The sequence below is a fragment of the Macaca nemestrina genome, chromosome 14 (assembly GCF_043159975.1).
Source record: "Macaca nemestrina isolate mMacNem1 chromosome 14, mMacNem.hap1, whole genome shotgun sequence".
Classification (NCBI taxonomy): Eukaryota; Metazoa; Chordata; class Mammalia; order Primates; family Cercopithecidae; genus Macaca; species Macaca nemestrina.
In genome coordinates this window covers 67,256,614-67,284,074 of record NC_092138.1, presented here as the reverse complement: position 1 = coordinate 67,284,074, position 27,461 = coordinate 67,256,614, and the positions used below count along the sequence as shown (strand labels likewise).

General features: G+C 42.3%; 1 protein-coding gene and 2 pseudogenes across 5 annotated transcripts; 1 reads left to right on the top strand and 2 right to left on the bottom strand.

Moving 5' to 3' along the window:
* Positions 1 to 304: 304 nt before the first annotated feature.
* On the top strand, positions 305 to 27,461 carry LOC105477173 (solute carrier family 25 member 51). 5 transcript variants are annotated; one of them, XM_011733557.2, is made up of 4 exons: positions 305 to 440; positions 951 to 977; positions 5,294 to 5,418; positions 15,264 to 27,461. In XM_011733557.2, the coding sequence occupies exon 4, from the start codon at positions 15,306 to 15,308 to the stop codon at positions 16,197 to 16,199; it is 894 nt and encodes a 297-aa protein (XP_011731859.1). In that variant the 5' UTR covers positions 305 to 440; positions 951 to 977; positions 5,294 to 5,418; positions 15,264 to 15,305; the 3' UTR covers positions 16,200 to 27,461. The 5 variants fall into 5 exon arrangements, with proteins under 5 accessions (XP_011731859.1, XP_011731860.1, XP_011731861.1 ...); XM_011733559.3 differs by lacking the exon at positions 305 to 440 and adding an exon at positions 10,861 to 10,902 and having other exon boundaries at positions 473 to 977; XM_071078037.1 differs by lacking the exon at positions 305 to 440 and adding an exon at positions 10,789 to 10,902 and having other exon boundaries at positions 473 to 977.
* On the bottom strand, positions 18,401 to 23,013 carry LOC139358169 (bifunctional phosphoribosylaminoimidazole carboxylase/phosphoribosylaminoimidazole succinocarboxamide synthetase pseudogene; annotated as a pseudogene).
* Positions 23,028 to 23,746, bottom strand: LOC105477174 (bifunctional phosphoribosylaminoimidazole carboxylase/phosphoribosylaminoimidazole succinocarboxamide synthetase pseudogene; annotated as a pseudogene).

The window sequence follows — 27,461 nt, the reverse complement described above, 5'->3', positions numbered from 1 at the left end:
CAAGGCTCCACAGAGGGCACTTTGGAGTCTTCCGCGAAGGCGCTAGCCCCCTAAAACCGACAATGCCCCTAAAACCGACAATGCCCAGACGCCCCCTGCAGGCAGCGCGCTAGAGAACGCGCGTTGGCTGTTTCTGGCACGCTGAGGCCACCGTACGGCATTAAGGGTGAAGCATCGAGGCTAGCAGAGCCCGCAACCTGACAGGTGTGCTGGCGTGGCCCTCTACCTGCCCCGCCGCGGCGGCCTGCGGCCAGGAAAAGCAGGCTGGCGACATCTGGCGGGCCGCGGGCCGAGGGAGAGGAGGCGGGGCGGCGTCTCCCTCACGTGACCCCAACGGCGCCTGGCGCGTAGTTCTGCGCCTCAGCCCCTGGGTCGGTCACGGTCTGCGCCTGCGCGGGCGCCGGCTCGCTATCGGTCCTGCGGGACGCGGGTGGCGATGGGTGAGTGCGGGGCGGGCGTGGGGAAGCACCGGGTTCCCGTAGCAAGAGGTTGGAGGGAGGGGAAATGCGCCGAAGGCCCCGTTGGGGTAGCCTGCCGCCCTGGGGGCCCATCCCCGTCTTCTGCGCGCTCCAGCTGCGCTGGCTCGGCCCCTGCGGGCCCCACCCAGGCGGCGCGCACTGAATCAGTTCTGAGCCTCCTCGGCTCCCGGCTCCCCCGCCTGCCCCGGGTGTTTGTCCGGCTGCTGGGCGACCTTTCCCGCGAAGGCGTTGTCCCTTCATTCGGGCGCGCCCGGGGCTGGGGAGTCACCTCCCTAGTGCACAGGAACCGCAGGGGTGGGGAGGAGCCAGGCGCTACCTGCACCCGGGGGAAAGCGGGGCTGGCACCGCGCAAGGGCCCTTGCCTCCCGGGAGACTGGGATTTCTGCCTCACCTCGGGACCCCTGGCTGTGGAGTGTCAGAGACGGAAGAGGACTTAGTGATCTTGTCCATCCCCCTCCCCGCTTTTCACAGGTTGGGGAAATGGACGCCTGGAGAACGGTAAGTTCAGCTACATAACCTGGCAGTGCTTGTTCTGCGACACCATGTTGCATCGCGTTGTAGGAAGCTCACTTGTACAAGGATTTTCGGGGACGATGGTGGTGGTGGTGTTAGTCTCCATCCATTATTTGGTGTTCAGTTTAGCTAGATGGAGTATGTCAGCACCTCAACTTTCTGCATAACCTTTGTTTTGCACCTCACAGCTCTACCTAGCTGATCTTAATTCCCACCTTCTGTTTCTCTCTACTTGTAATCTGTGAAACAGAAGCCCTTGAAATGTGTAGTGACCTTGCCATTTTGAGCCTCCTCTGCCTGTGCTTTGAAAGGATTCCGTAGGATCAAAAGATGCTTGGACTCTTGAGGTCCCATAGTGGTTCAGAGCACAGGTTACCGCTTTGGAACTGGGGTCACCCTTAGCGTATCTCAGGGGAAAATAAGCTAGGAGTTGATTTGTCTGATCTCTCATTTGGTAAAGGAAAGCAAACTCAGATTAGTGGATTTTAAAATCAGATATTGCTTTGTCTTTGTATTGGCAAGATAGTGTCATAACTAGGGCTAGACCCAGGCTGTTCTTGTTCTGAATGCTGACTCAGACCTGCTGACTAGTGGAAATTCACATCCTTTGAGAATTGGAGTCACCCTCTCCCCAGTTTTTGCAGAGACCTTTGTATTTGAATCATATCTGGATCATGCTGATCCATGTAGGCTGTACATTACAGTAAGGTTTTAGAGTTTACACTGTTTTCTTAGTCACAGGAGCTTGACACTTGTAGTTGCTTGAAAGTCAAGTTCATTAACCGCTCCCTTATGATGAGATAGTTTTACGTAGCACACAAGCGTAAAGTTATGGTAAATAAATTTTGCAATAAATTGCAAAGAATTATCCACATTAATGAATAAAAGTATAAAGATCAATTTAGCAAAGAAATTTAACTATGTTCACAGTATAGGTAAACATGCAAAATTCTAAACTGCACTACCAAATAATGCTGTGCACATTATCCTTCTATTGCTAAATTAAGAACCTGTTCACACTATCCTGGTGTGTAGGATTAAACTAGAGAAAAAGCTTTAAATCTGTGAAGTCCGAGAGGGTTTCATAACATTTTTTTTCCCCCATCTAGGCCTGTTTTTTAAATCTGAGAATCTTAATGTACAGTAATGTTCTTAAAATAGTTTGATATGGTGGTCAATAAATGGTTAACTTCTGTTAGCTGTAATTTTCCGCTTGTTTAATAACAGTCCCCATTCTCAGAGTCATAAATAAACTAACCTTTATTTGCAAAATTTCAGAAAGTAATACAAGTAACATTCCAGTAAAAGTGAACATGGACAAGATTTTTATTGTTGTTCATATACACAAATAACTTGGCTTGTCCTGTCAAGGAGCGTATGTAAACAGCTTGTAGGTGGTGACTTTAGAATGTAAAATATTTCGTGTGCTCAGTATGTAAAAATAAAATGGTTTTGACATTCATAAATTGTCACAATATCATGTAATCATGTACATTAATCTAAATATTCTTGTTGATTTAACATTGTTTAATTCTGAAACTGAAGAAGTGCAAAGCATTACATGGGTATCAGGCATTTCTAGACTAAGTGTTAGGACTTCAAATATTGATTAATCTTAGCTTGTAAGTGTACTACTAAGAGTTTTTAACTCATGCCTATCAGCTGAAACAGTAAAAAGTAAGGATGTAGTAGACTAGTAATTATCAAACTCAATACCCGGACAAACTTCAGTGTCTAGAACATATCTTGAAGTTAATCCTATTAAGCCCCAAAACTGCGTATATTAAGAAAGGGAGAGGAGAGAGGGAACAGATGATGTTCTGGAACCTTTTTGTTTTCCTTTTAATCCTACTTTTACTGTGAATAACAGCACTAAACTGACTAACTGAAGATTTTGGGACACTTATAAGCAAGTAGAGTTAAGACGAAATGCCAGCTCTCTTAAGTAGTAGTAAAAGTTTTGCTCAAAGGAAAGTACATAGCCTTAAACAGTCAAGTTATGAAACAAAGGATAGAAATAGTTGTCTCACTTAAGAATTACAAGAAAAAAAGCTGGGCACGGTGGCTCACGCCTGTAATCCCAGCACTTTGGGAGGCCAAGGCAGTTTGGATCACTTGAGCTCAGGAGTTCAAGACCAGTCTGGCCAACATAGTGAAACCCCATCACCACTAAAAATACAGAAATTAGCCAAGTGCAGTGGCACGCCTGTAATCCCAGCTACTCGGGAGGCTGAGGCGGGAGAATCACTTGAACCCGGGAGGCAGAGGTTGCAGTGAATCAGGATCATGCCACTGCACTCCAGCCTGGGTGACATAATGAGACTCAGTCTCAACAAACAAACAAACAAAAAAACAGTACAAGAAAATAAACCCAGACCAAGTAGGAGAAAGATAATAAAGAGGAAAAGCGGCCGGGCGCGGTGGCTTAAGCCTGTAATCCCAGCACTTTGGGAGGCCGAGGCGGGCGGATCACGAGGTCAGGAGATCGAGACCATCCTGGCTAACACGGTGAAACCCCGTCTCTACTAAAAATACAAAAAAAAAAAAAAAAAAAAACTAGCCGGGCGCGGTGGCGGGCGCCTGTAGTCCCAGCTACTCGGGAGGCTGAGGCAGGAGAATGGCGTGAACCTGGGAGGCGGAGCTTGCAGTGAGCTGAGATCCGGCCACTGCACTCCAGCCTGGGTGACAGAGCAAGACTCCGTCTCAAAAAAAATAAATAAATAAATAAAAATAAAGAGGAAAAGCAATTAAAAAATGTTTAAACTGCTGGGTGCGGTGGCTCACACCTGTAACCCCAGCACTTTGGGAGTCCGAGGCAGGTGGATCACCTGAGGTCAGGGGTTCGAGACCAGCCTGACCAGTGTAGTGAAACCCTGTCTCTACTCAAAATAGAAAAATTACCGACGCGTGGTGGTGTGCACCCATAGTCCTAGCTACTTGAGGGGCTGAGACTGGAGAATCGCTTGAACCCGGGAGGCAGAGGTTGCGGTGAGCCGAGATTGCGCCACTGCACTCCAGCCTGGGCAACAGAGTGAGACTCTGTCTCAAAAAAAAAAAAAAATTTTTTTTAAACTAGGTGGGCACAGTGGCTGATGCCTATAGTCCCCTTTGGGAGGCCAAGGCCAGCAGATGGCGTGAGCCCAAGGAGTTTGAGACCAACCTGGGCAACGTGGCGAAACCCTGTCTCCACAGAACGTACAAAAATTAGCTGGGCTTGGTGGTGTGGGCCTGTGGTCCCAGGTACTCAGATGGCTGAGGAGGGAGGATTGCTTGAGCCCAGGAGGTCAAGGCTGCAGTGAGCACACAGAGCTGTGAGGTAGCCACTGCACTTCAGCTCAGGCGACAGAGCAAAACTCTGTCTCAAAAAAAAAAAAAAGAAAACAAAACAAAACAAAACTGAGAAATAGTAAAATTGGTAATTCACAAGCTGCTTCTTTGCTAGGAGTGGGAAGGTTATCAATTAGATAAACTGATAACTCTGCTCAAGAAAAAAGGGAACATATGTACACAGATTAGAAATAATTTTTTAAAACAGCAAGTGTTGGATGGGTGCAGTGGCTTGTAAATCTCAGCATTTTGGGAGGCCAAGGCAGGAGGATCACTTGAGCCCAGGAGTTCAAGACCAGCCTAGGCAACATAGCGAGACCTCCTCTCTACTAAAAATTATTTTTAAAAGTTAGCCAAGCATGGTGGCATGCGCCTGTGGTCCTGGCTACTCAGGAGACTGAGGCCCCGAGGGTCCAGGCTGCAGTGAGCCATGATCGTACCACCGTACTCCAGTCTGGGTGACAGAACAAGACCTTGTTATTTTCTTTTTCTTTTTGGATGGAGTCTCGCTCTGTCGCCCAGGCTGGAGTGCAGTGGCGCAGTCTTGGCTCCCTGCAACCTCCACCTCCGGGGTTCAAGCGATTCTCCTGCCTCAGCCTCCCAGGTAGCTGGGACTACAGGTGCGTGCCACCACGCCTGGCGAATTTTTTGTATTTTTAGTAGAGATGTCGTTTCACCATGTTAGCCAGGATGGTCTCAATCTCCTGACCTCATTCATGATCCACCTGCCTCGGCCTCCCAAAGTGGTGGGATTACGGGTGTGAGCCACCACATGTGGCCAGGACCCTGTCTTTAAAAATAAAAATAGGCTGGGAGCAGTGGCTCATGCCTGTAATCCCAACACTTTGGGAGGCCAAGGCGGGTGAAACACTTGAGCCCAAGAGTTTGAGACCACTGTGGACAACATAGTGAGACCCTGTCTCTACAAAAAAAAAAAGGCTATATGAATTAAACCAGAATTTTTTTTTTTAAAGGAAATCCAGTTATCAAAATTGACTCGAGAAGAGAGAACCTAACAGAACAATAACAATGGAAGAAATTGGGAACATTATCACAAAGCTGTCATCCTGCCAAACTCCAGGCTCAGGTGATGTCACAGGTGAATTCTTTTAAACTTCAAGGAACAGATCATTTTGATAAGGTTTAAATTGTTCTACAGTATGATGGGGGGGTCGGGGAATCACATACTCTTCTTACAAAGCCAGTGGAACATTGATACTGGCACTTAATGTGAAGATAGCATTAAAACTGGAAACTTATCTGAGTGCTAAGGCTTATGCCCATAATCCCAACACCTTGGGAGGCTGAGACAGAAGGATTGCTTGAGCCAAGGAGCTTCAGACCAGCCTGGGCAACACAGAGTGACCCTGTCTCTACAAAAAAGTGAAAAATTAGCCAGGCATGGTGATGCACGTGTGTGGTCCCAGCTGGGAGAACTGCTTGAGTCTGGGAGCTTGAGGCGGCAGTGAGCCATGATTGTACCACTGCACCCCAGCCTGGGTGACAGAGGAAGACCCTGTCTTGTAAAAGAAGAAAAAAAAAATGACAACATGATCTGTTATGAACAATAATATGAAATTTTAAAATATTACCAAATGGAAGTTAGCAGTATGATAAAAGAATATTTCACCACAGCCAAGTAGCATTTATCTACATATTACAAGGGTGAGTAATCACCAAGAAATACACTAACATAATACACCAAATGAATAAGTCAGAAAAGACTAATAAATTAGCTTGCCTTTGTTGAGTACCTACTGTACACTAGACTGTTCTCCTGGGCACTTTACATGTTATTAGCTCAGTTAATTGAGCTAGTCTATGAGGTAGTTAACAGCCGTGTTTTATAAAGAGAGTAAGCTATAGAGTGACTTGTCAAAGGTCACACAGTACGTGTGTGGTGGAGCTAGGATTTAAACCCAGGTAATTAGTAGGTTCCGGAGGCTGTACTCTTAAATATTGCACTGGCTCTATCTCCAGTGTTTGTATGATCATCTCAGGAGCTTCCTAAAAGCATTTGACCAAAGTTTAAGATAGACTTTTGAGTTATTGGTGGTGGGAAGGTGTGGAGGTGATTGAACTTCAGTACAACAATAATAAATGTATATTTCCTTCCCACGTTTGAAAATTCTCTCAGTTTGACTTATCAGTTGACTAGAAAAATGGAATCCTTTTTTATTTTTTTTATTTATTTATTTTTGAGACGGAGTCTCGCTGTGTTGCCCAGACTGGAGTGCAGTGGTGCAATCTTGGCTCACTGCACCTTGCCTCCTGGGTTCAGGCAGTTCTCTTGCCTCAGCCTCCTGAGTAGCTGAGATTACAGATGCCTGGCTAAATTTTGTATTTTTAGTACAGATAGCGTTTCTCCATGTTGGCCAGGCTGGTCTCGAACTTCTGACCTCAAGTGATCTGCCTGCTTCGGCCTCCCAAAGTGCTGGGATTACAGGTGTAAACTACCGCGTCTGGCCTGGAATCCATTTTTAATGGGAAGCACAATTTCATAGTTAATAGTTAGGGGCAGAAGCTGAAGTTATAATTGCAGCTCTCCTAATTCTTAGAATGAATATAGATTGAAGACTTGGGGTTTTTGGCATAATTTGTGAGATGAAATTATGTGATAGCAGTAGGAAGGCCTCTTTCACTTCACGTTTACAGTACAGTCCTACAGATGGGCGGGGGTGGATGATAAACAGGGAGGAGGGATACTTGAGTGAAAATAAATCTTATATAACTCAGCTGATCAGTGAACGTTTTTGTGTCTTGATGATTTGTTTCCCTGTATAAACTTGAAAACTGCTAGGACCTGGATTATGAACACTGAGATGACAAGAACTTCCTGTTTAAAACCAAAAGCCAACTAATGATAATCCCTAGGGAGTTCCCACAAGTGTCAAGAAAAATATAAGAACTATGATTATATATATATGTAATTGGGGATTATAATGATTATAATTTATTATAATCCTTTATTATAATTTAACTTTGTTCAGGAAGTATTTGTCCAATAAGAAGAAAGAATTACACATAAAAGAGAAGGCAAAATTTTTTGCAAGTGATCTTTTACATTGTGGAAACTAAAACAAATTCACCAAAAAACTGAGACATAGTAAGAATTCAGTAAGTTAGCTGGTTCTAACCTTAATACCCAAGAATTGTTAGTTTTTTTCTTATGCAAACAAAAACTAATTAGAAAATTGATGGAAATAAATAGCCTATGAATAATAATAATCAGGCAGGGCAAAGTGGCTCATGTCAGTAATCCCTCTTTGGGATACTGAGGCAGCAGGATCGCTTGAGCCCAGAAGTTGAAGACGAACCTGGGCAACATAGTGAAATCCCATCTCAAAAAGAAAAAAAAAAAAAAAAAAAAAAAAAAAAGATCTATGTGAAGAAAATCTTAATGCTTTAAGGTTTGCAAAAAGTTGTAAGTAAATAGGAAGATACCAAGTTCTTGCAAAGTTAACATTCAATTTTGAAAAGATGATCAGTATTTAAAATTAAAATAGACTTGCCATGTCGTGTCTGTCATTCCCTCCAGACAGCTAGTCAATGACCTCCTGCTGTACGTGGCCTTGATACCTTCTGTGATTGTACTTATCTCCCTATAGTGGCCAGACTGGTCTTGAACTCCTGACTTCAAGTGATCCGCCCACCTCGGCCTCCCAAAGTACTGGGATTACAGGCATGAGCCACTGTGCCCGGCTACCTGGCCTATTTTTACTATATATGCATCATTTTGTGGATACATCTTCCGCCATAGAACACCAACAGGATTTTGGGAAAGAGTACACGGAAGTTTACCTGAGAAAAGTGAGAGGACCAGAAAAACTGTAATAATTCTCTTTGGAGGGGAAGCCCTACTAGGTGATGAACTGTATTCTGATGCTGCAATAGGTTAAAACAGGTTAGGACTAGAGAAGAAGTACTAGGCTCTTTGTGGAAAAGAATGGAGTGCAGAAATAAACGCGAATGCCCATGGGTATTTAGATTATGCTGCGACTACTGGAAACAAAGTTCATCAGTGATGTTGGCAGTCTCTTGTCTTTGCCTCACTTCTTATACTGATATGCCAGAGAGATTACAGTGTATGTGATAAATGAAACCATAAAAATTATGGAAGGGCCTGTAATCTGAGCACTTTGGGAGGCTGAGGCTGGCAGGTCACTTGAGGCCAGGAGTTTGAGACCAGCCTGGCCAATGTGGCAAAACCTTGTCTCTACTAAAAATATAAAAATTAGCAGGGCATGGTGGCACACACCTATCATCCCAGCTACTTGGGAGGCTGAGGCAGAAGAATCACTTGAACCAGAAAGGCAGAGGTTGCAGTGAGCCGAGATCATACCACTGCACTGCATCCTAGATGATAGAGTGAGACTCTCTCAAAAAAAAAAAAAAAGGTTGTGGAAGGAAGCCTGGATTACTTGTTTATAGTTTTGGAGTAATGAAGACCTTCTGAGGAGAACAGGAAATCTAGAAGTTGAGATATTTAATATCCAAATTAAGAACTTTAGTGTATAAAAATGATATAGACATGGAAAAATTATTTGCCATAATTTGACTAATATAACTAGATTCATTTTCTTCATATCCAAAAGGTATTTTACAAATCAGTAAGACAACCAAAGCGCCAGCAGAAAAATGGGCAACATATATGAAAAATATAGAGTAAAGAAATGGTCAGTAGAAATGAAAGATGCTGAATCATATTCAGAATTTTAAATGGCAGGCAAGGTGGCTCACTCCTTGTAATCCCAGCACCTTGGGAAGCTGAGGCATGAGGATCACTTGAGGCTAGAGGTTGGAGACCAGGCTGGCTAACGTAAGACCTCTTCTCTACAAAAAAAAAAAGTAAAAAAAAAAAAAAAAAAAAAAGGTGGAATGTGGTGCTGTGTGCCTGTAGTTCCAGCTACTCAGGAGGCTGAGGCAGGAGGGTCATTTGAACCTAGGAGTTCAAGGTTATGGTAAACCATGATTGTTCTACTGCATCCTGGCCTGGGCAACAGAATGAGACATTGTCTCAAAAAAAAAAAAAAGTTTTTAATGGCAAAAGAATTCACATGGTTTAGGTACAAGGTTGCCCATTGCTGTGTTGTTTAAAGGCAAAATAGAAAAAAATAATACCCAAAGGAATAGTTCTACTATAAGGACACATGCACATCCATGTTCACTGCAGCACTATTCACAGTAGCAAAGACATGGAATCAACCTAAATGCCCATCAGTAGTATAAGGATAAAGAAAACGTGGTATACATACACTATGGAATACTATGCAGCCATAAAAAGAACAAGATCGTGTCCTTTGCCGGAACGTGGATGGAGCTGGAAGCCATTATTCTTAGCAAACTAACTCAGGAACAGAAAACCAAATACCACACGTTCTCACTTATAAGTGGAAGCTAAATGATGTGAACTCACGGACACATAGAGGGGAACAACGCACACTGGGGCCTATAGGAGGGTGAAGGGTGGGAGGAGGGAGAAGATCAGGAAAAATAACTAATGGGTACTAGGCTTAATACCTGGGTGACAAAATAAACTGTACAACAAACCCCATGGCACAAGTTTATCTACATAACAAACTTTCACATGTACCTCTGAACTTAAAATAAAAAATTTTTTAAAAGGCCAGGCCAGTGGCTCATGCCTGTAATCCCAGCACTTTGGGAGGCCGAGGCGGATGGATCGCTTGAGGCCAGGAGTTCCAAAACCAGACTGGCCAACATGTTGATACCCTGTCTTTACTAAAAATACAAAAATTAGCCAGGCATGGTGGCAGGCGCCTGTAATCCCAGCTACTCGGGAGGCTGAGGCAAGAGAATCACTTGAACCCAGGAGATGGAGGTTGCGGTGAGCCGAGATCGTGCCACTGCATTCCAGCCTGGGCAGGAAAGCAAGACTCTGCCTCAAAAAAAAAAAAAAAAAAAAAATTAAAAAAAGAAAAGGTGGGTGGGGGCAGGTTTAATTAGACCTTTCCTCTAGATACTTCTGGAAGGTCTTGGAATTAAAAACATACAGCTTTTATAAACCCACTCACACACTTGGCAAGCTGAATTGTCCACAGACTTTTCCAAACCTTAATAATACAAAATAAAACCATAAAAAATAGTAATAAAAAAAAGCAACCATAAATAGGAGATAGAATAAATTGTATGCAGTGCAGTCATTTCAGAGTACGGTGCAACCATTCTAAACCCTGAGGTATCTCTGTGCTGATGTTAGATTCCAAAATGCATTGTTACACACCTCACTTTTTTCGCTTGGTAGTGTGTGTGTTTCTTTTGAAAATGATGAGTAGGTTGGAAGAGGGCAGGGAATAGGGGTGGGTGAAGGTGAACAGAGTCCAGCTGATTGCTGCAGAGTCCCTGGCATTAGTTCAGGTGAGATGAGACCCGAGTAGGCCAGTGAGCCTGGAGGAGAGGCTTTCTGTGTGTTTAATTGATTTCCAGCTTTTTTTCTCTATTCATTTAGGTAATACACATTTCTTTTGTGAATTTTTATTTAAATTTTTGTTGTTGTTGTTGTTACTGGATCTACAAACAGCCCAACTCCAAGGAATCTGGCGTCTCTCAATGGAGCATACAGGTGACTTCATAATCTAACCGCACTAGTAACTGGCAAAATTGGAAGTAATTTCTCTCTGTTTAAATGGCAGTGAAACAAATTTTCAGAGCAGGTTTCTTCAACTGAACAAAATATTTTGAACCTTAGAGGTGGTATGGCTCTCCTGATCAGGGAGGGACTGTGAAAGGTTTGAGCTCTGACACTGCCCAGCTCTCTGGATACAACCAAGTGACTTTCTTTGAGTGGGGAGAAGTTTCCTGACTCCTCATATTACCTTCCTTAGGGTAGACTTTGGGCCTGCAGTGATATTAGTCCTAACTTGCTCTTAGTTAAGAAGAGTTCATCTTTAGAAACATGACAGCAAAGCAACTCAAACTCCAAAGAGGCATTAGGCCATAGATTGTACAGATACCTACATTTTCTTAATAATAGTCTATATGCTTAGAAAAGGACATACAGATCTTAGTGTAACATACTTAAATAAAATAGTTTCTTTCATCTGCTTCACAAGAGAAAGCAAAATATTTTGGCCGGGCACAGTGACTTACGCCTATAATCCCAGCACCTTGAGAGGCTGAGGCAGTTGAATCACTTAAGCCCAGAAGCTCGAGACCAGCCTGGGCAACATGGTGAAACCCCATCTCTACAAAAAATACAAAAATTGGGCCGGGCGCTGTGGCCCACACCTGTAATCCTAGCACTTTGGGAGGCCAAGGCAGGCGAATCACCTGAGGTAAGGAGTTCGAGACCAGCCTGGCCAACACGGCAAAACTCCGTCTCTACTGAAAATACAAAAACTAGCCGGGCATGGGTGGTGTGCACCTGTAATCCCAGCTATTCAGGAGACTGAGGCAGTAAAATCGCTTGAACCCAGGAGGCAGAGGTTGCATTGAGCCAAGACTGTGCTACTATACTGCAGCCTGGGCGACAGAGTGAGACTCCATCTCAAAAAAAAAAAATTAACCAGGTGTAGTGGCACGTGCCTGTAGTCCCAGGTAGTCAGAGGGCTGAGATGGGAGGATTGCTTGACCCCAGGAGGTTGAGGTTGCAGGTGAGCCAAGATTGCACCACTGCATTCCAGCCTGGGCAACAAAGTGAGACACTGTCTCAAAAAAAAGAAAAAAAAAATTATATATATATATAATGTAGTATTATATATATATAATGTAGTATTGTTCAGAGGGTCTTGGGATTTTCCTGAGGGTCCTAACCTGCTTCTCTGTCCTCATCAGCTACCCATCCTTCTCCACCTACGTTGTGCCCCTGCAGGCACACTCAGGTAACCTCCAAGAATGCAGTGCCGGTGCTCCTTTAGCCCAACACCTATGCCTTAGCCTGTGCTGCTCCACTGGCTAAAATGTGCTTCACCTTTACATGCATAGTGACACTTATTCAGCTTTCAGAGTCGAGCCCAGGGGTCATGTTCTGCCTGTCATTCTCTCCAGACAGCTGATGAATGACCTCCTGCTCTACGGGGCCTTGATACCTTACATGATTTCATTTATCTCCCTGTTGTCTAATTATTTGCATGTTTTATCTCCCCTGACATAGGTACCTGACATAACTATTTAATTTTTACTTTCCATCTAAATACCACTAAAAATTCAAAATTAATCCTACACTGAACCTTAAACACTTCTTTATTTTTAATAACTATATGTCTCATCCTGTGGATACATCTTCACTTACACATTATGTCCTTTACTGTTGAGCATTTGTGTTCAGTATTTGCTGTTAAAAGCCTGGCTGTGACTATCTTATGGCTGAATCTTTGTGTACATGTTGTGTGAATTGTTTTCTTAATCTGCCGTCTTAGAAGGAAAATTATGGTTGTGTATGTGTTCCATATTCGTTACACATCGGTGGCTCCGGCAGATACATGCCCCTTAGGAACTAATGCTTTCTGATTCTTTCTGTGCCTCAGCTCTGTGCTTTTTACTTTGAGAGTGATCATGGTTTTCCTTAACATCTTTTGTCCTGAATGTTGAGCAGTTCACCACAGCATGTGTGTAGTATGAGGAGGAAAAAAAACATAAGGAACTTGGCAATTTTTTGTTCCAAGTGAAAGACCTAGACAGTTTTTTGTTGTTTTTATTATTTCCCATTGCAACCCTTAAATATGGTTTGGATTGCTTCCACCTCGTGGCTGTTGTGAATAGTACTTCTGTGAACGTGGGTGTGCAACGTCTTTGAGGCTGCGCTTTCAATTATTTTGGTTATATCCCCAGAAGTAGGATAGTAGGATTGTTGGATCGTATGTTCTTTTTTTGTTGTTGTTGTTGTTGTTGTTGTTAGCAGGGTATTACTCTTTCACCCAGGCTAGAACACAGTGACATGAACACAGCTCACTGCAGCCTCAACTTCCTGGGCTCAAGAGGTCCTTCTGCCTCCACCTTCCCAGTAGCTGGGACTGCAGGTGCACGCCACCATGCCCTGCGAATTTATTTTGATTTTTGTAGAGGCAGAGTCTCACCATGTTGCCTAGGCTGGGCACAGATTTGTGGCCTCATGCAATCCTCCCGCCTTGGTCTTCCAAAGTGCTGGGATGACAGGTGTGAGCCACTGCGCCTGACTACTATTTTTAATTTTTAAATTACTGTTATTTTTAAAAACAAGAGTCTTGCTCTGTTGCCCAGGCTAGAGTGCAGTGGTGCAATCATGGCTCACTGCAGCCTTGACCTCCCTGGCTCAACTGATCCTCCCACCTCAGCATCCCACATAGCTGGGGCTACAGGCATGTGCTACCATGCCCAGCTAATTTTTAACTTTTTTGTAGGCATGGGATCTCTCTATGTTGCCCACGCTGATCTCAAGCTCATGATTCAAGCAATCCTCCCGCCCCAGCCTCCCAAAGTGCTGGGATTACAGGCATGAGCCACCATGCCTGGCCAGTCTCTTACTGTTAAGGAATTAAAATCCAGTTAAAAAATATTTAGCCTCATATATATATTTCTAATATATAGAAGTTTGTATATATTTCTATTATATCTAAAATATAATACAATTGTCATGTTATCCCCCAAATAAAGGTGATCTCCAAGATCAGCACTGGAAGGTCGGAATTGTTCGGTATGACCCAACTATTTGGATCTGGATTTTTTCAGGGAGGAGGAATCAGATTTAGCAGACTGGCAAGGAAAGATCGTACATTTTACAGAAGGAGGTGTTTTATAGGGGTGGAACTTTGGCTTAGTTCCTATCATTTTCAGCAGTATCTAGTATAGCTACCTCTTATCTCAGGGCAGCCTCACAAAGTCATTGCCATCTGTGATATGGTAGCAGAGATATGAGCCCTGGAGTCAGTCAGACTTCATTTCAGAATGCTGACCCCACCAGTTACTAGCTGTGCCTTGAACAGAACAAAAGAGAATACTGGTTTTGTTCATTTGTAAAACTGGAAAAATACTTTATGGAGTTGCTTTGAGAATTCATATATGAAAATAGAGTGCATGGTACATACCTGCAGGCCCTCCTTGCACCCATCATCCCACACCTCCACCTTCCAAGGTGCATGTTCAGTGTCCCTTACCTGTGTTCCCGCAATGGTTGGTTATCATAGAAGCTGTCACATTGGTGTACTTGTCCACGTTGGCACATTCTATTAGTTTGTGAGTTCCTTATCTTTGAATCTCTAGCAACTTAGCAGAGGACCTAGCTCATAGTAGGTACCAAAGAAGTGTAAATATTAATAGAATGAATGCATGTCTTGCTGTTTTACTTCTCATGGGAGGAATGTGTGCCTATTTCAGCAGGACGATAGATACCGTTATATAGTGTAGTCAGTAATTACGAACTAGTCTAGTGGCTCTGAAAATTATTGCTGTTAGGACTCCTTTATACTCTTAAAAATTATTGTGGGCCCCAAACAGCCTTTGTTTATGTGGACTGATATTCAGGGTCTTTAGGAATTTAAAATTAAAATATGAATTTTGAGGTAATGATAAACATGTTAATCATTTGAGGTAATGATTACATGTTAACACATTTTCATGAAAAATAACACTCATGCCTCCCATTTTTTTCTAATGATTTTACAGTCATTAGAAAATATTTTACAGTTTTCTAAGCCTCTTGCATGTCTAATTTAAAAGACAGATGGAGTTTACTGTTTACTGCAGTCTGTTGTGATAAGTCGTTTTGATTAAAGTATATGCAAAAAATCGAGCCTCACATAGATATGTAGTTTGAAAAAGGAAAACCTCCTGGACTCCCAAAAGGATCTCAGGGACTTCCAGGGGTCTTCTGAGAACGCTTGAAGAATCCCTGATCTAGTCTGAAAAGGAAAGTGTGGTGTCCAGATATTAGAGGATGGATTAGGGAGAAATCCCATGTGTTTAGCTCTCTATAAAACGGGTTTACCCGTTGTCATTTATTATTTGTAGGTTAAAAAAAGTCCTTCATGAAAAAGAAAGATCTTAAGCAACATGATGGATTCAGAAGCTCATGAAAAGAGGCCACCAATACTAACATCTTCAAAACAAGATATATCACCTCATATTACAAATGTTGGTGAGATGAAGCATTACTTGTGTGGCTGCTGTGCAGCCTTCAACAATGTCGCTATCACATTTCCCATTCAGAAGGTCCTCTTTCGACAACAGCTGTATGGCATCAAAACACGGGATGCAATACTTCAGTTGAGAAGGGATGGATTTCGAAATTTGTATCGTGGAATCCTTCCCCCATTGATGCAGAAGACAACTACACTTGCACTTATGTTTGGTCTCTATGAAGATTTATCCTGCCTTCTCCACAAGCATGTCAGTGCTCCAGAGTTTGCAACCTGTGGCGTGGCGGCAGTGCTTGCAGGGACCACAGAAGCAATTTTCACTCCACTGGAAAGAGTTCAGACATTGCTTCAAGACCACAAGCATCATGACAAATTTACCAACACTTATCAGGCTTTCAAGGCACTGAAATGTCATGGAATTGGAGAGTATTATCGGGGCTTGGTGCCCATTCTTTTCCGGAATGGACTCAGCAATGTCTTGTTTTTTGGCCTTCGAGGTCCCATTAAGGAGCATCTGCCTACCGCGACGACTCACAGTGCTCATTTGGTCAATGATTTTATCTGTGGAGGTCTATTGGGTGCCATGTTGGGATTCTTGTTTTTTCCAATTAATGTTGTAAAAACTCGCATACAGTCTCAGATTGGTGGGGAATTTCAGTCTTTCCCCAAGGTTTTCCAAAAAATCTGGCTGGAACGGGACAGAAAACTGATAAATCTTTTCAGAGGTGCCCATCTGAATTACCATCGGTCCCTTATTTCTTGGGGCATAATCAATGCAACTTATGAGTTCTTGTTAAAGGTTATATGAAAAATACCATCAGTTAAGTGCCATTTATCAACTGAATAGACCTTCTAAGAAGAATGCAGTTTGACCTCTTTCTTAATTGGCCGAATACAAGTTGGTGTCATGACTCCAGGGCACAGTGAGTTATGGGCAAAGCTATTTTCCTTCAGCATCAACAAAACAGAATAAAAGGTTCCAGTAGGAAAATACAAAGTTTTTTGTTTTGTTTTCTGTTTTGTTTTGTTTGGGTTTTTTTTTTTTTTTTTTTTTATCATTACCTAAGAGCTTTAGGCTAATTGCCTGGAAAATAGCTGTCCATCTGATGGCCTTTGACAGGGAACCTAATCCCCAAGATAGGATTCTTTTTCTCAAACCGGTCTTGAAGTCTCCTGCATTGAAACATAAGTGGCTGTGACTGGCCAGAGAGAAGGTCCTCAGGGGCCAGGGGCTCCTCAAGCTTCCTTTGTTACTCCATTGCTTGCTTCTCTGCCCTCAGGAGCAGCTGCAGAGGACTTTCTTCATTAGGCTCAAGCATATGACAAAGGGGCAGAACAGAGAAGACAAACAGCTTATTAGGTATAGCCTTTTCATGATAAATTGCTTGTATTATTTTTGAAACTAAGCACCTGTTGGATAGTCATTGTACTGTCTCTGTTTAGATATGGTAGATCAAGGAGCTATGAAAGTTCCCGTTTTGCTTTCTAGGTTTGGAAGTTTTCTGTTTGATTCTGACTGTGACCTTCAACCCTTCCAAAATGTCCTTATAATTTCACTTATTTCATTGCCAAAAGATGGAGGGACTTAAATTTTGTTATAGGTGTTCCATCCTGTTAACAAGTTTTCATTTTGTGTATAGATCAAATTCTGTTTAGCTTGGTTCCTTTCAGTTACTGGTGCCATCTCAGCAAAGGTCTGTGGTAATTTTTCCCCTTGAGTAGGAGTTGGTCATATTCAAACATCCTGTTCTCTTAAAACTCTCCTTTTAAAAAGTAAACGCTTCCATAACATTTTGTTTTGGAAGTCTATTAATGGAATCCCACTTACTTCCCCCTAGTTTCTAAATGTTACAGAGGGGGGAAAAGACTCAGGATAGTTTTAACTACCGCCCCCCCCCTCCCCCGAGTGTTTGCTGTCTTTTATTTTACTCTTGGAAATAGAGACTCCATTAGGGTTTTGACACTTTGGGAACCCCGTTTTACCATTGTGTCAGTAAAACAGTAAGATAATTTGAGAGCATACAATCTAAATAAAGACATTTGAAGGGTTAGTTTGAATTCTAAAAGTAGGTAATAGCCAAATAGCATTCTCATCCCTTAACAGACGAAAACTTTGTCAAAGGAATTAGAAAATGTGAAAATATTTTTTCCAGATGAAACTCATATGCCACTTCCAATTGACTAATGAAATACAAGAGACAGACTGAAAAAGTGGATTATGAATCTTAAAACCCTTTCTGTAAATATTATGTAGCTAAAGATTGATTTCCAGCTTCTGACATGACGGTAGGTTTCTTGTTAACCAGTTTTTCTTCTTTCTGGGTAATTGCATGTGAATATATGCACATACTGACCAAAATAAAATCGGGGCCGCAACTTGGTAGTTTACTGAAAGTTCCTGGGCAAATAGTCCATAAAAGCTGTTTACCTCTAAATGCACTATGGCTGGTTAAATACAGTGAACATCCTTCTTCCAGCTGTAAAGGATGAAGTGTATTAAGCATTGGCCAGGCAGTAATAAAGGTAAATAGCTCTACAGCAGCTCTGTCTGACAATGTTGTGCTGGATATTGCAGTTTGTTTTCAAGGTGCAGATGTAAGGATTTAAAAAAAATAATAATTTGGCACCAAATAAATATGAGTAGCGTCCTTTGGCCTATTAAATAGAGTCAGGATTTGAAGGGAATTGAGTTTGAGAAATGAATAAATAAAGGCACCTTGGTGCCTGACCCCCTCGTTCATGTGTGTGACTCTGTCAGTAGGTGTGTCCAGCTCCTCAGCCCAGGGCAGGTGGGTTAGCCTGGGAATAGACACCATTGGGCCTTTGGTTTTGTTGGGCTTCCTTTTGACTTTACACTCCATACAGGTGGTAGAAATCTGAGTTCTAAAGCACTTTTGTGAAATACAAGCAAAGTGAGAATTCTAAGGAAAATGCTTTGGTTTCTGCTGTCTCAAATAAGTGGCGTTTAAAAACAATTATTAATAAATATTTTTAATAGTTTTAACTCAGTTTTTTTTTTTTTTTTTTTTTTTTAATTTCTTTGTCACTCTTTACAGCTTTTGAAGACCAAACTGCAAATACATTACCAGGGATGGTTTTGTGTTGTCCTATAGGCTTCTTAAATTTGACAAAAAATTTAGCAGAACTTGTAACCAACAGCTTTGAACTTGAAGTCAAAATGTATTGGTAATAAGAGATTCTAACTATTGCTTTTACCTTCAGTGTGAACTAGTGTGGTAACAACTTTGAAAAGGCAGGCCAGGCGTGGTGGCCCATGCCTGTAATCCCAGCACTTTGGGAGGCCAAGGCGGGTGGATCACTTGAGGTCAGGAGTTTGAGAACAGCCTGGTCAACACGGCGAAACCCCATCTCTACTAAAAATACAAAAAATTAGCCGGGTATGGTGGCACATGCCTGTGATCCCAGCTACTCGGGAGGCTGAGGCAGGAGAATCGCTTGAACCTGGGAGGTGGAGGTTGCAGTGAGCTGAGATTGCACCACTGCACTCCAGCCTGGACGACAGAGCAAGACTCTGTCTCAAAAAAAAAAAAAAAAAAATTGAAAAGACAAACATGATTGAATATCTGAAAAGCTTTAAAAGTGGCCTTTCTGTTACGTATGTGGCACAAATGGCTCATGAGTACAGGACACTTATGGTCTTGTGTTCTATACTTCATGTGTGATGCCACCAGAAATGTTATGGATTCTGTATTGAACACACTGAGAGTGGTATGAGCCCTCAGGACTGCACCACAGAGTAAACACAACCTTGATATGGTGACGAATATGTGTGTCTTTCTTGTTTCATTTGTGCTTGGGGACAAAATCGATGTCTTTGTCTAAATAGTCGATATTCATCTTAACATGGTTGGCTGTATAATCACCGGCTATATTGTGAACTGTGCAATAAAACAGAATCGTGTGTATATAATTACCTTTGGATACCTGAAATTCCCAAGCTTGGTTACAATGTAATCCTCAGTATAAGGCTGTGCAAACATGTAAGGGAATAATGGTGGTCGATGGGATATATGAAATGGGATCTAGAGGGCTTCGAGTGAAGCCAATCATGTTGAACTAACACTGTTTCAGTGTAGATGAAGTGGAGTGAGGCGTATGCAGTCATAAAATGAAGGGTGGGCAGGAGTTTACATTTGAAGAAAGGGTAAGCACTCAGACTTGGTTTCTTTTAAATTAAAATATTTCTTTTATCATGTGCAAATGCATATCAAAAACGAACAGGTATTCTCTTGAAATTTGAGGAGTTTTAGTTTTTAATGCTGTCTTTGCTTAATATTAAATATGTGTTGTGTGGGAGTCTCTAAATGTTTCCTCTTGAAGGTTCATTACTGAAAGTGGTTAAGCGCACAATGCTATTTTTGATAGTTTGAGTTTTATGACCATATGAGTTTAAATGAAATATGTTAAATGTTTCAGAGTTAACAATTTTTTTTTTTATAATTTGGAATAAAGTTTGTTTTTGTTTTAAACAAACAAAGTTTGTTTCACTCTTTTTGGTCTTCTCTTATGGTTGAGTAGTTCCTTAATACTAGTACGTTCCTTTTTTGTGGTATTAATAGATTAACCTGTTAGTCTTTTTATTGAGAAAACAGCACACTACCTTGGCTTTTAGCAACTTAACCTGGGAATGTGGCAGGTAAAACATTCCTTTGTCTATCCATCTTATTTGGTCAAGAGGGTTTCATGTAAGTTTTTTTCCAGGTAGTTTAACTGCAAAGCTTTTTTTTTTTTTTTTTTTTGACAGGGTTTCTGTTGCCCAGGCTGGAGTGTAGTTGCACGATCATGGCTCACTGTAGCCTTGACTTCCTGGGCTCAAGCGATCCTTCCGCCTCAGCATCCTGAGTAGCTGGGACTACAGGCACGTGCCACCAAACCCAGCTAATTTTTGTAGAGATGGGGTTTCACCATGTTGCCCAGGCTGGTCTTGAACTCCTGGGCTCAAGCAGTCCGCCCACCTTGGCCTCCCAAAGGTCTGGGATTACAGGCGTGAGCCACCGTACCCGGCCACACATTTTATTTCTTAACGGTCTTCCTCATATAATAAACTTCCCTACTGAGTTTAAACTTTCTTGGTTTAGCTTCTCAGTACAATGTTTACTCCCAAGTTAAATAGTCTGGATGTTTGTCCTTTTCAGTTTTTTGTTTGTTTGTTTGTTTGGTTTTTTTAAATACCTACTTTTGCTTTCAGAGCTGGTTAGGAGAGTGTGAAGCTTTAGCCACATTGTGAATTTGCTTGTTAAGTTTTAGGTTGTTTCCTGGCTTTAGAGATCGTTGGGATTGCCTGATAAGGACAGCAAGGTAAAGGAGCAGTCGCTTCTAAAAGTCCTGTTTTGGATGGAAATCCATCATAAAGAGAAAGTGCAATATCCTGAACTTGTAAATTTAGATTTGATAAAAAGGGTGTTTAATCATCATATCATCTGGTGAAATCTGTTAACCCACCTGTAGCAGCCTCTATAGAGTTCTAGCAGCCACTGTAGAGTTCTAGACCTCCAGAGTGAGGAGTAGGTGTGACCAGGAACGGCCCTGGGGGATCTCTGCTTAGCTACAGAGCTCTCCCAATCCCCAAGAGACTGGCTTCCATCTTAAATCTTTTTATTTATTTATTTATTTACTTATTTATTTAGAGATGGGGTTTCACTCTTGTTGACCGGGCTGGAGTGCAATGGTGTGATCTTGGCTCACTGCAACCTCCGACCCCTGGGTTCAAGCGATTCTCCTGCCTCAGCCTCCTGAGTAGCTGGGATTTCAGGCATGCGCCACCACGCCTGGCTAATTTTATATTTTTAGTAGAGACTGGGTTTCTCCATGTTGGTCAGGCTGGTCTCGAACTCCTGACCTCAGGTGATCTGCCTGCCTTGACCTCCCAAAGTGCTGGGATTACAGGCATGAGCCACCGCGCCTGGCTACCTTAAATCTATCTGACGTTCCCAACTAGGAAATTTTTTCTCCAAATGATTGTATCTGATTTTAAAGTAGAAATTGAAGGTAAAATAGGATTTATCTCAGTTCTTACCTCCCTTCAATCTATTCTTCATATTGTCAATTTTTTTTTTTTTTTTTTTAAAGATGGTCTCTGTCGCCCAGGCTGGAGTGCAGTGGCAAAATCTCGGCTCACTGCAACCTCCACCTCCTGTGTTCAAGCAGTTCTCCTGCCTCAGCCTCCTGAGTAGCTGGGATTGCAGGCATCCGCCACCACACCCGGCTAAATTTTTATTTTTTCAGGAGACAGGGTTTTGCGCCGGGCTGGTCTCACACTCCTGACCTCAAGTGATCCACCTGCCGTGGCCTCCCAAAGTGCTGGGATTACAGGCATGAGCCACCATGCCCGGCCGTCAGTAATTTTTTAAAATGTCACTTCAATAAGTGCCTTTCCTCTGTCATAAAGACCAGACACCTTGCTGTGGCCTACAGGAGACAGGATGATCCAGCCCTTGCCTCCCTTGCTCTCATCTCTAGCTAAAACTGCACTGCTGTCTCTGCACTCCAGCCACTGGCACTTCCTGATTACTTGGGGCATGCTGTACTCATCTTGCTCCCAGCTTCTGCCCATGTAGGTGCCCTCTGCCCTCAGCACTACCTTTCTCTACTTGGTTTATAGACTGCTGTCCTTCAGATCTCGCTTGAAATGTCACTTCCTTGGGGAAGCTGGCTTACACTCTCAGGACTCGGTTAGGTTCCCCTGTCGGACTCCTCCTATGTCACCATGTTTCTATTTTTCACAGCACTTAACCTGTTTTAATTACATCGTGAATAGTTTTTGTTTGGATCTTGGGGAGCATGTATTCACTAGTACATTTTATTTGTGTTCTCTAATTTAAAATTTTTTCATCTTGCTTGATTTTTCTGCAGCTAAATTAGAAATTTGTAGTTTTCCCCCTAAAAAATGCAATGATGTTCTTTCTGTGATTTTCTGGTCACCTTTCTTCCAAGAAATCCATGTGCTCAAAGTGCTTGCTTGCAGTTTGCCCCATAATAAGTCATTGTTTAATCCAAAGATCTGAGCAGCAAACTGAGCTGATCCTTCTGGAGAAAGTATGGTTGAACAGCCGAGACCACTGGGTAGTTGAAGAGGAAACCACATATCCTGAACTCCTCAGTCTGGTGTGAGGGGAGGACAGCAGATAACTGAATGTGCAGTGTTCCCAAACATCACTGATCCCAAACCATTGCTTCTGCCTGCCACTGCCACAAATACAGTACGACTGCCACCCCTTCATACTCAGCTTTAATCCTCAGAGTTTCATCTCGTCCTTTATGTGCAGATGTTACTCGAAGTCCACATGGAATGCCAAAATTTCCACAGGCCTTGATTTTTTTCATGGTGACTAAGGTCAGAAGTAGAACCCATCAGTACTATAACACTGCACTGACTTTCTGATTTCAAAAGCAACTGTAATCTCTACAACCCATGCAAAGTTTTTCTGTACCATTTGGAACCCTTCAGGAGTTACACTGAAGCCTTGATACGACTGTTTATCTTTTGGCCAGAAGTGGTGGCTCACGCCTGTAATCTCAGCACTTTGGGAGGCTAAGGCAGGAGGATTGCTTGAGCCTGGGCAACATGGCAAGACTCTGTCTCTATTTTTTTTTAATAACATTTTTAAAAGGATGATTAAAAGACTGTCTTTCTGTATTGGCTTTGATCTCCTGATGGTCACTGTCTCTAGGAATCATTATCAATAACATCAGTGAGAACAATTTCTTTGCTGGTCACATCAACACCAAATTCATTCTTCATATCAACCAGTGTACAGTTCTAGGGGGCAACCAGGATGTCTCCAGTATTTCAAAACAACCTATGTGGCATGACTCAGGATACCCACTTCAGTTTTATACCAAGTGCAGCAAAGCCAAATTTTGCTGCAGTTAGCTGTTCCCTAGACCACTGTGGGTCATGATTGGTATCATCCTTGAAAAACATCTCCATTTTAGGTGGGTAAAACTCATAGCCTTTCTTGGCACCAGGATTTCTTTTGAGTAAAGAACCAGTTGCTATTCTTCCGCAAACCATTCAGTTGGAATTATTTCACACTGGGGCACAATGAAAGCTGTCTCCTCACATTTTCTGGTAAAAGCAGTTTTAATACCTGCTTCCTGTAACAACAGAAAAATGCAACTGGTAATTTTATTTGAGGTTGCAACTTTTCCTTCCAGGTGATTCTGACTGCATTTCCTGCTGTCATCTGGCCCTTAGACTGCAGGAGGACTTTTCCTGGCCTATTTAACAAACAATTCATAGACCTCTTTTGTTTTACCTTCACACAGTTTTTTAGCAATGTTCAGTACCTCAGCCATCACCGTTATCCTGAGTGGGATGAGAGTTGCACCCATGCTGAGAGGCAGAAATCTCTGTTGTGAATATTTGATACCTGTTGCTTTATTTATTTATTTATTGACACAGATTCTCACTGTCACCTAGGCTGGAGTGCATTGGTGCAGTCTTGGCCCACTGCAGCCTCAGCCTCCTAGGGTCAAGCGATCCTCCCATCTCTTGCCAGTACCTGGGACCACAGGTTTGTGCCACCACACCCAGCTAAATTTTGTAATTTTTTGTAGAGACAGGGTTTCACCATGTTGCCTAGGCTGGTCTCAAACTTCTCAGCTCAAGTGATCCACCCACCTCACCCTCCCAAAGTGCTGGGATTATAGGTGTGAGCCACCGTGCCTGGCTCTGTTGCCTCTTTAAAAAGCTAGTCCTGGCAGGGCACAGTGGCTCACGCCTGCAATCTCAGCATTTTGGGTGGCCAAGACAGGAGGATCTCTTGAACCCAGGAGTTTGAGGGTTCAAGTCCAGCCTGGGCAATGTAGTAAGACCTTGTCTCAAAAAAAAAAAAAAAAAAATCAAGAATGATGGGACACATGGATATTCAGTATCACAGCATTCTGGAATATCCTATGAAATGACCAAATGAAGGTCAGCTTTCATTTGTTAATGGGTCATGGAGGTCATCTAAGGAAAAGGTACTTTTTACAATACATCTCAAAGTACTGAATTGTTTTAGCTTGGGCTTCTGTAACAAAGTACCATAGACTGGATGACTTAAATCAGGGTTCCCCAACCCCCTGGGCTATGGACAGGTACACATCTGTTCAGAGCCAGGCCACACAGCAGGAGGTGAGCAGTGGGTGAGCGAGCAGCCTGAGCTCTGCCTCCTGACAGATCAGTGGCAGCATTAGATTCTCATTGGAATGCAAACCCTATTGTGAACTGCAAGCAAGAGATCTAGATTGTGTACTCCTTATGAAAATCTAATGCCTGATGATCTGAGGTGGAACAGTTTCATCCCAAAACCATTGCCTCGCTCCACCTATCTGTGGAAATACTGTCTTCCATAAAACCAGCCCCTGGTGCCAAAAAGGTTGGGGACCACTGGCTTAAACAACATTTATTTTTCACAGTTCTGGAGGTTGGGAAGTCCAAGATAAGGAGCCAGCAGATTTGGTTCCTGGTGAGGGCCCTCTCTCTGGTTTGCAGAGGGCTGTCTTCTTGCTATCTCCTCACATAACGGAGAGAAAGTTCTATAAATTAGTTATCTTTATAAGATTACTGATCCCATCATGGGGCACCTCTCTCATGACCTCTTTAACCCTAATTACCACCCACAGGCCTCACTTCCATACACTATCACATTGGAAGTTAGGGCTTAAATATATGAGTTCAGTCTACAACATAAGCTGCATGATTGATGAGACTGTTCTTTATTCTCCTTTAGTTTCCAAACACTGCCAGCGATCCCTGACTCAGAAATGTCTAGCCAATTTGAGCTAAAACACTTGTGCATGAGTCAGGATTCAGAGGTACAGGCACTCCATTTTTCTTATCCCTCCTGTCACTGTTTCTGAATTGTGGAACTCAGTTGAATGAAATGGACTAGGAAAAGCAAGAAGAAAGTATTGTTTAGAATAGTTTGTCGTGGGCCCCTGCTTTGTTACTGTTAGAAGCACCTTTAAGGCAGTGACTGTTTACACTATATTAGGGCAGCTCGCCTCTATAGCTGCTCTGCCTTTCATCAACAGAAACAAACTCAGTTCAGGTACTCTTTATTAAGCAATTCCTTCCTTCTGATGTACACTAAAAAATGCATTTAGTTACACTGAGAAGCTCTCTATTTGTTTCAGATAATATGAAGAAAAACTATTTCTCTTTCAAGGGTCATCATGTCTATAATAGGTGGTTTATAGTAAGTAGCTTTCTCGCTTCCTTGGGCAAAAGAAGCTTCAGAATTTTTCTTAACCCTCTCAGTTTTCTGGGGAAAGTGGCTAAACAAATTTCCAGCTTTTCTCGGGCTTCCCCTCCTCACTAAATAACAATGAGTTCTGAGATGGACCAAGAGTAGGAAAAAGTGGGTACAGTTGGAAACTGAGGATCTTTCATTTGTAATCTGTGTGTAAAATATGGAAGTAAAGAGTAAAAAAAATTAGGAGATGAGGGCCTCAGTTTGAAGATACAGTTGATTTGGTTTTTGGTAGAGATGGGGTCTTGCTATGTTGCCTAGGCTGGTCTCAAACTCCTGGCCTCAAGTGATCCTCCCGCCTCAGCCTCCCAAAGTGCTGGGATTATAGGCCTGAGCCACCATGCCCAACCAGCAACAGGTTTTATATACCTTGAGAAAGTTAAAGGGGAGTCCAAGAAGATTAAAGTTTTGCTGTTGCTATCTAGAGCTCTTGAAAGCTTCTGCCACTTGTGATCAAAGAACAGGAATGCATGTTGTTTGTGTCTGGGAGCAATACCACACCTATTTGAGTCTATTTCAACTCAAACTAGAGGAAAGCAGAATCCCCAAATTTCAATTTGTGCCTTTTACAGTTTTTTCCTCATTTATTTAGCGAATTTGTATTACACCTACTCAGTATTGTAAAACTGCCATTTCAGGACAAATCATTTTTAGTTAAGAGGTTCTAAAATTATGGAAAATAAAGAGCATTGGCTGCCCCAGACAAGTTCCAAAGTAAAAATTAAATATCCCTTGATTGCTCCATTACCTCCCAGGCTGGATTAGGTCCCTTCTGTGCCAAGTGATAACTGTTTCTTGCCTGTCTCTAACTGCATGTTTGTACTGTATCTCCCAGGACAGTGTGATCTCCTGTTTTTCAGATTTCTGTATCCACAGATTAGAGGTTCTCATAATAAATGTATTTAATGAAGTAATGAATCTGATCTCTGATATTTTCTTTATCAATTATTCTCCTTGTTTCAGAAACACTTTTAATTTCTTAAGAATTTCTTTTAGAAATCATCAAGAGGAATACATAATGGATAATTTCACTTATATGGAGTTCTAGAAGAGGAAAATCTATAGCAGGAAAAAAAAAGAACAGTGGTTCCCTCTGGGAGGATAGGGGCAGAAGTTCACCTGGAGGAGGCAGGAGAGAACTTGCTGGGATGGTGCTCGTGGTCTATATGTTGACAGGAGTTTGGATCACACAGGTGTATACATTTATATAAATTTAAGTAATGTAGAGTTAATCTGTGTACTTCATTGTATGTAAATTTTATAACAAAAAAATTTTAAACTCTAGTCAATGATGTGCATGTGAGGACTTTTAGAAGGATGAGTACAGGTGTCAGCAATCTAAAATGCATCAAAAAATAAGATGGATTAGGCTGAGCGCAGTGGCTCGTGCCTGTAAATCCCAGCACTTGGAGGCCGAGACAGGTGGATCACCTGAGGTCAGGAATTCGAAACCAGGCTGGTCAACATGGTGAAACCCCATCTCTACTAAAAATACAAAAATTAGCCAGGCATGATGGTGGGTGCCTATAATCGCAGCTACTTGGGAGGCTGAATCAGGAGAATCACTTGAACCTGGGAGACAGAGGTTGCAGTGAGCCAAGATTGCACCACTGCACTCCAGCCTGAGTGACAGAGAGAGACTCCGTCTCAAAAAAAAAAAAAAAAAAAAATTAAGATGGACTGATGGATCTAGTTAGTTAAGGGATAAAATAAGTAAAATATTAATGGTAAAACCTTGGTAAACAATGTTCACTGTAAAATTCTTTTAACTTTGCTATTTGGATATTTTCATAATAAAATGTTGTGAAAAA

What these genes read in the sequence shown, in the direction of transcription:
- LOC105477173 (XM_011733557.2), top strand. Translation starts at nt 15,306, where the DNA reads ATGATGGATTCAGAAGCTCATGAAAAGAGGCCACCAATACTAACATCT.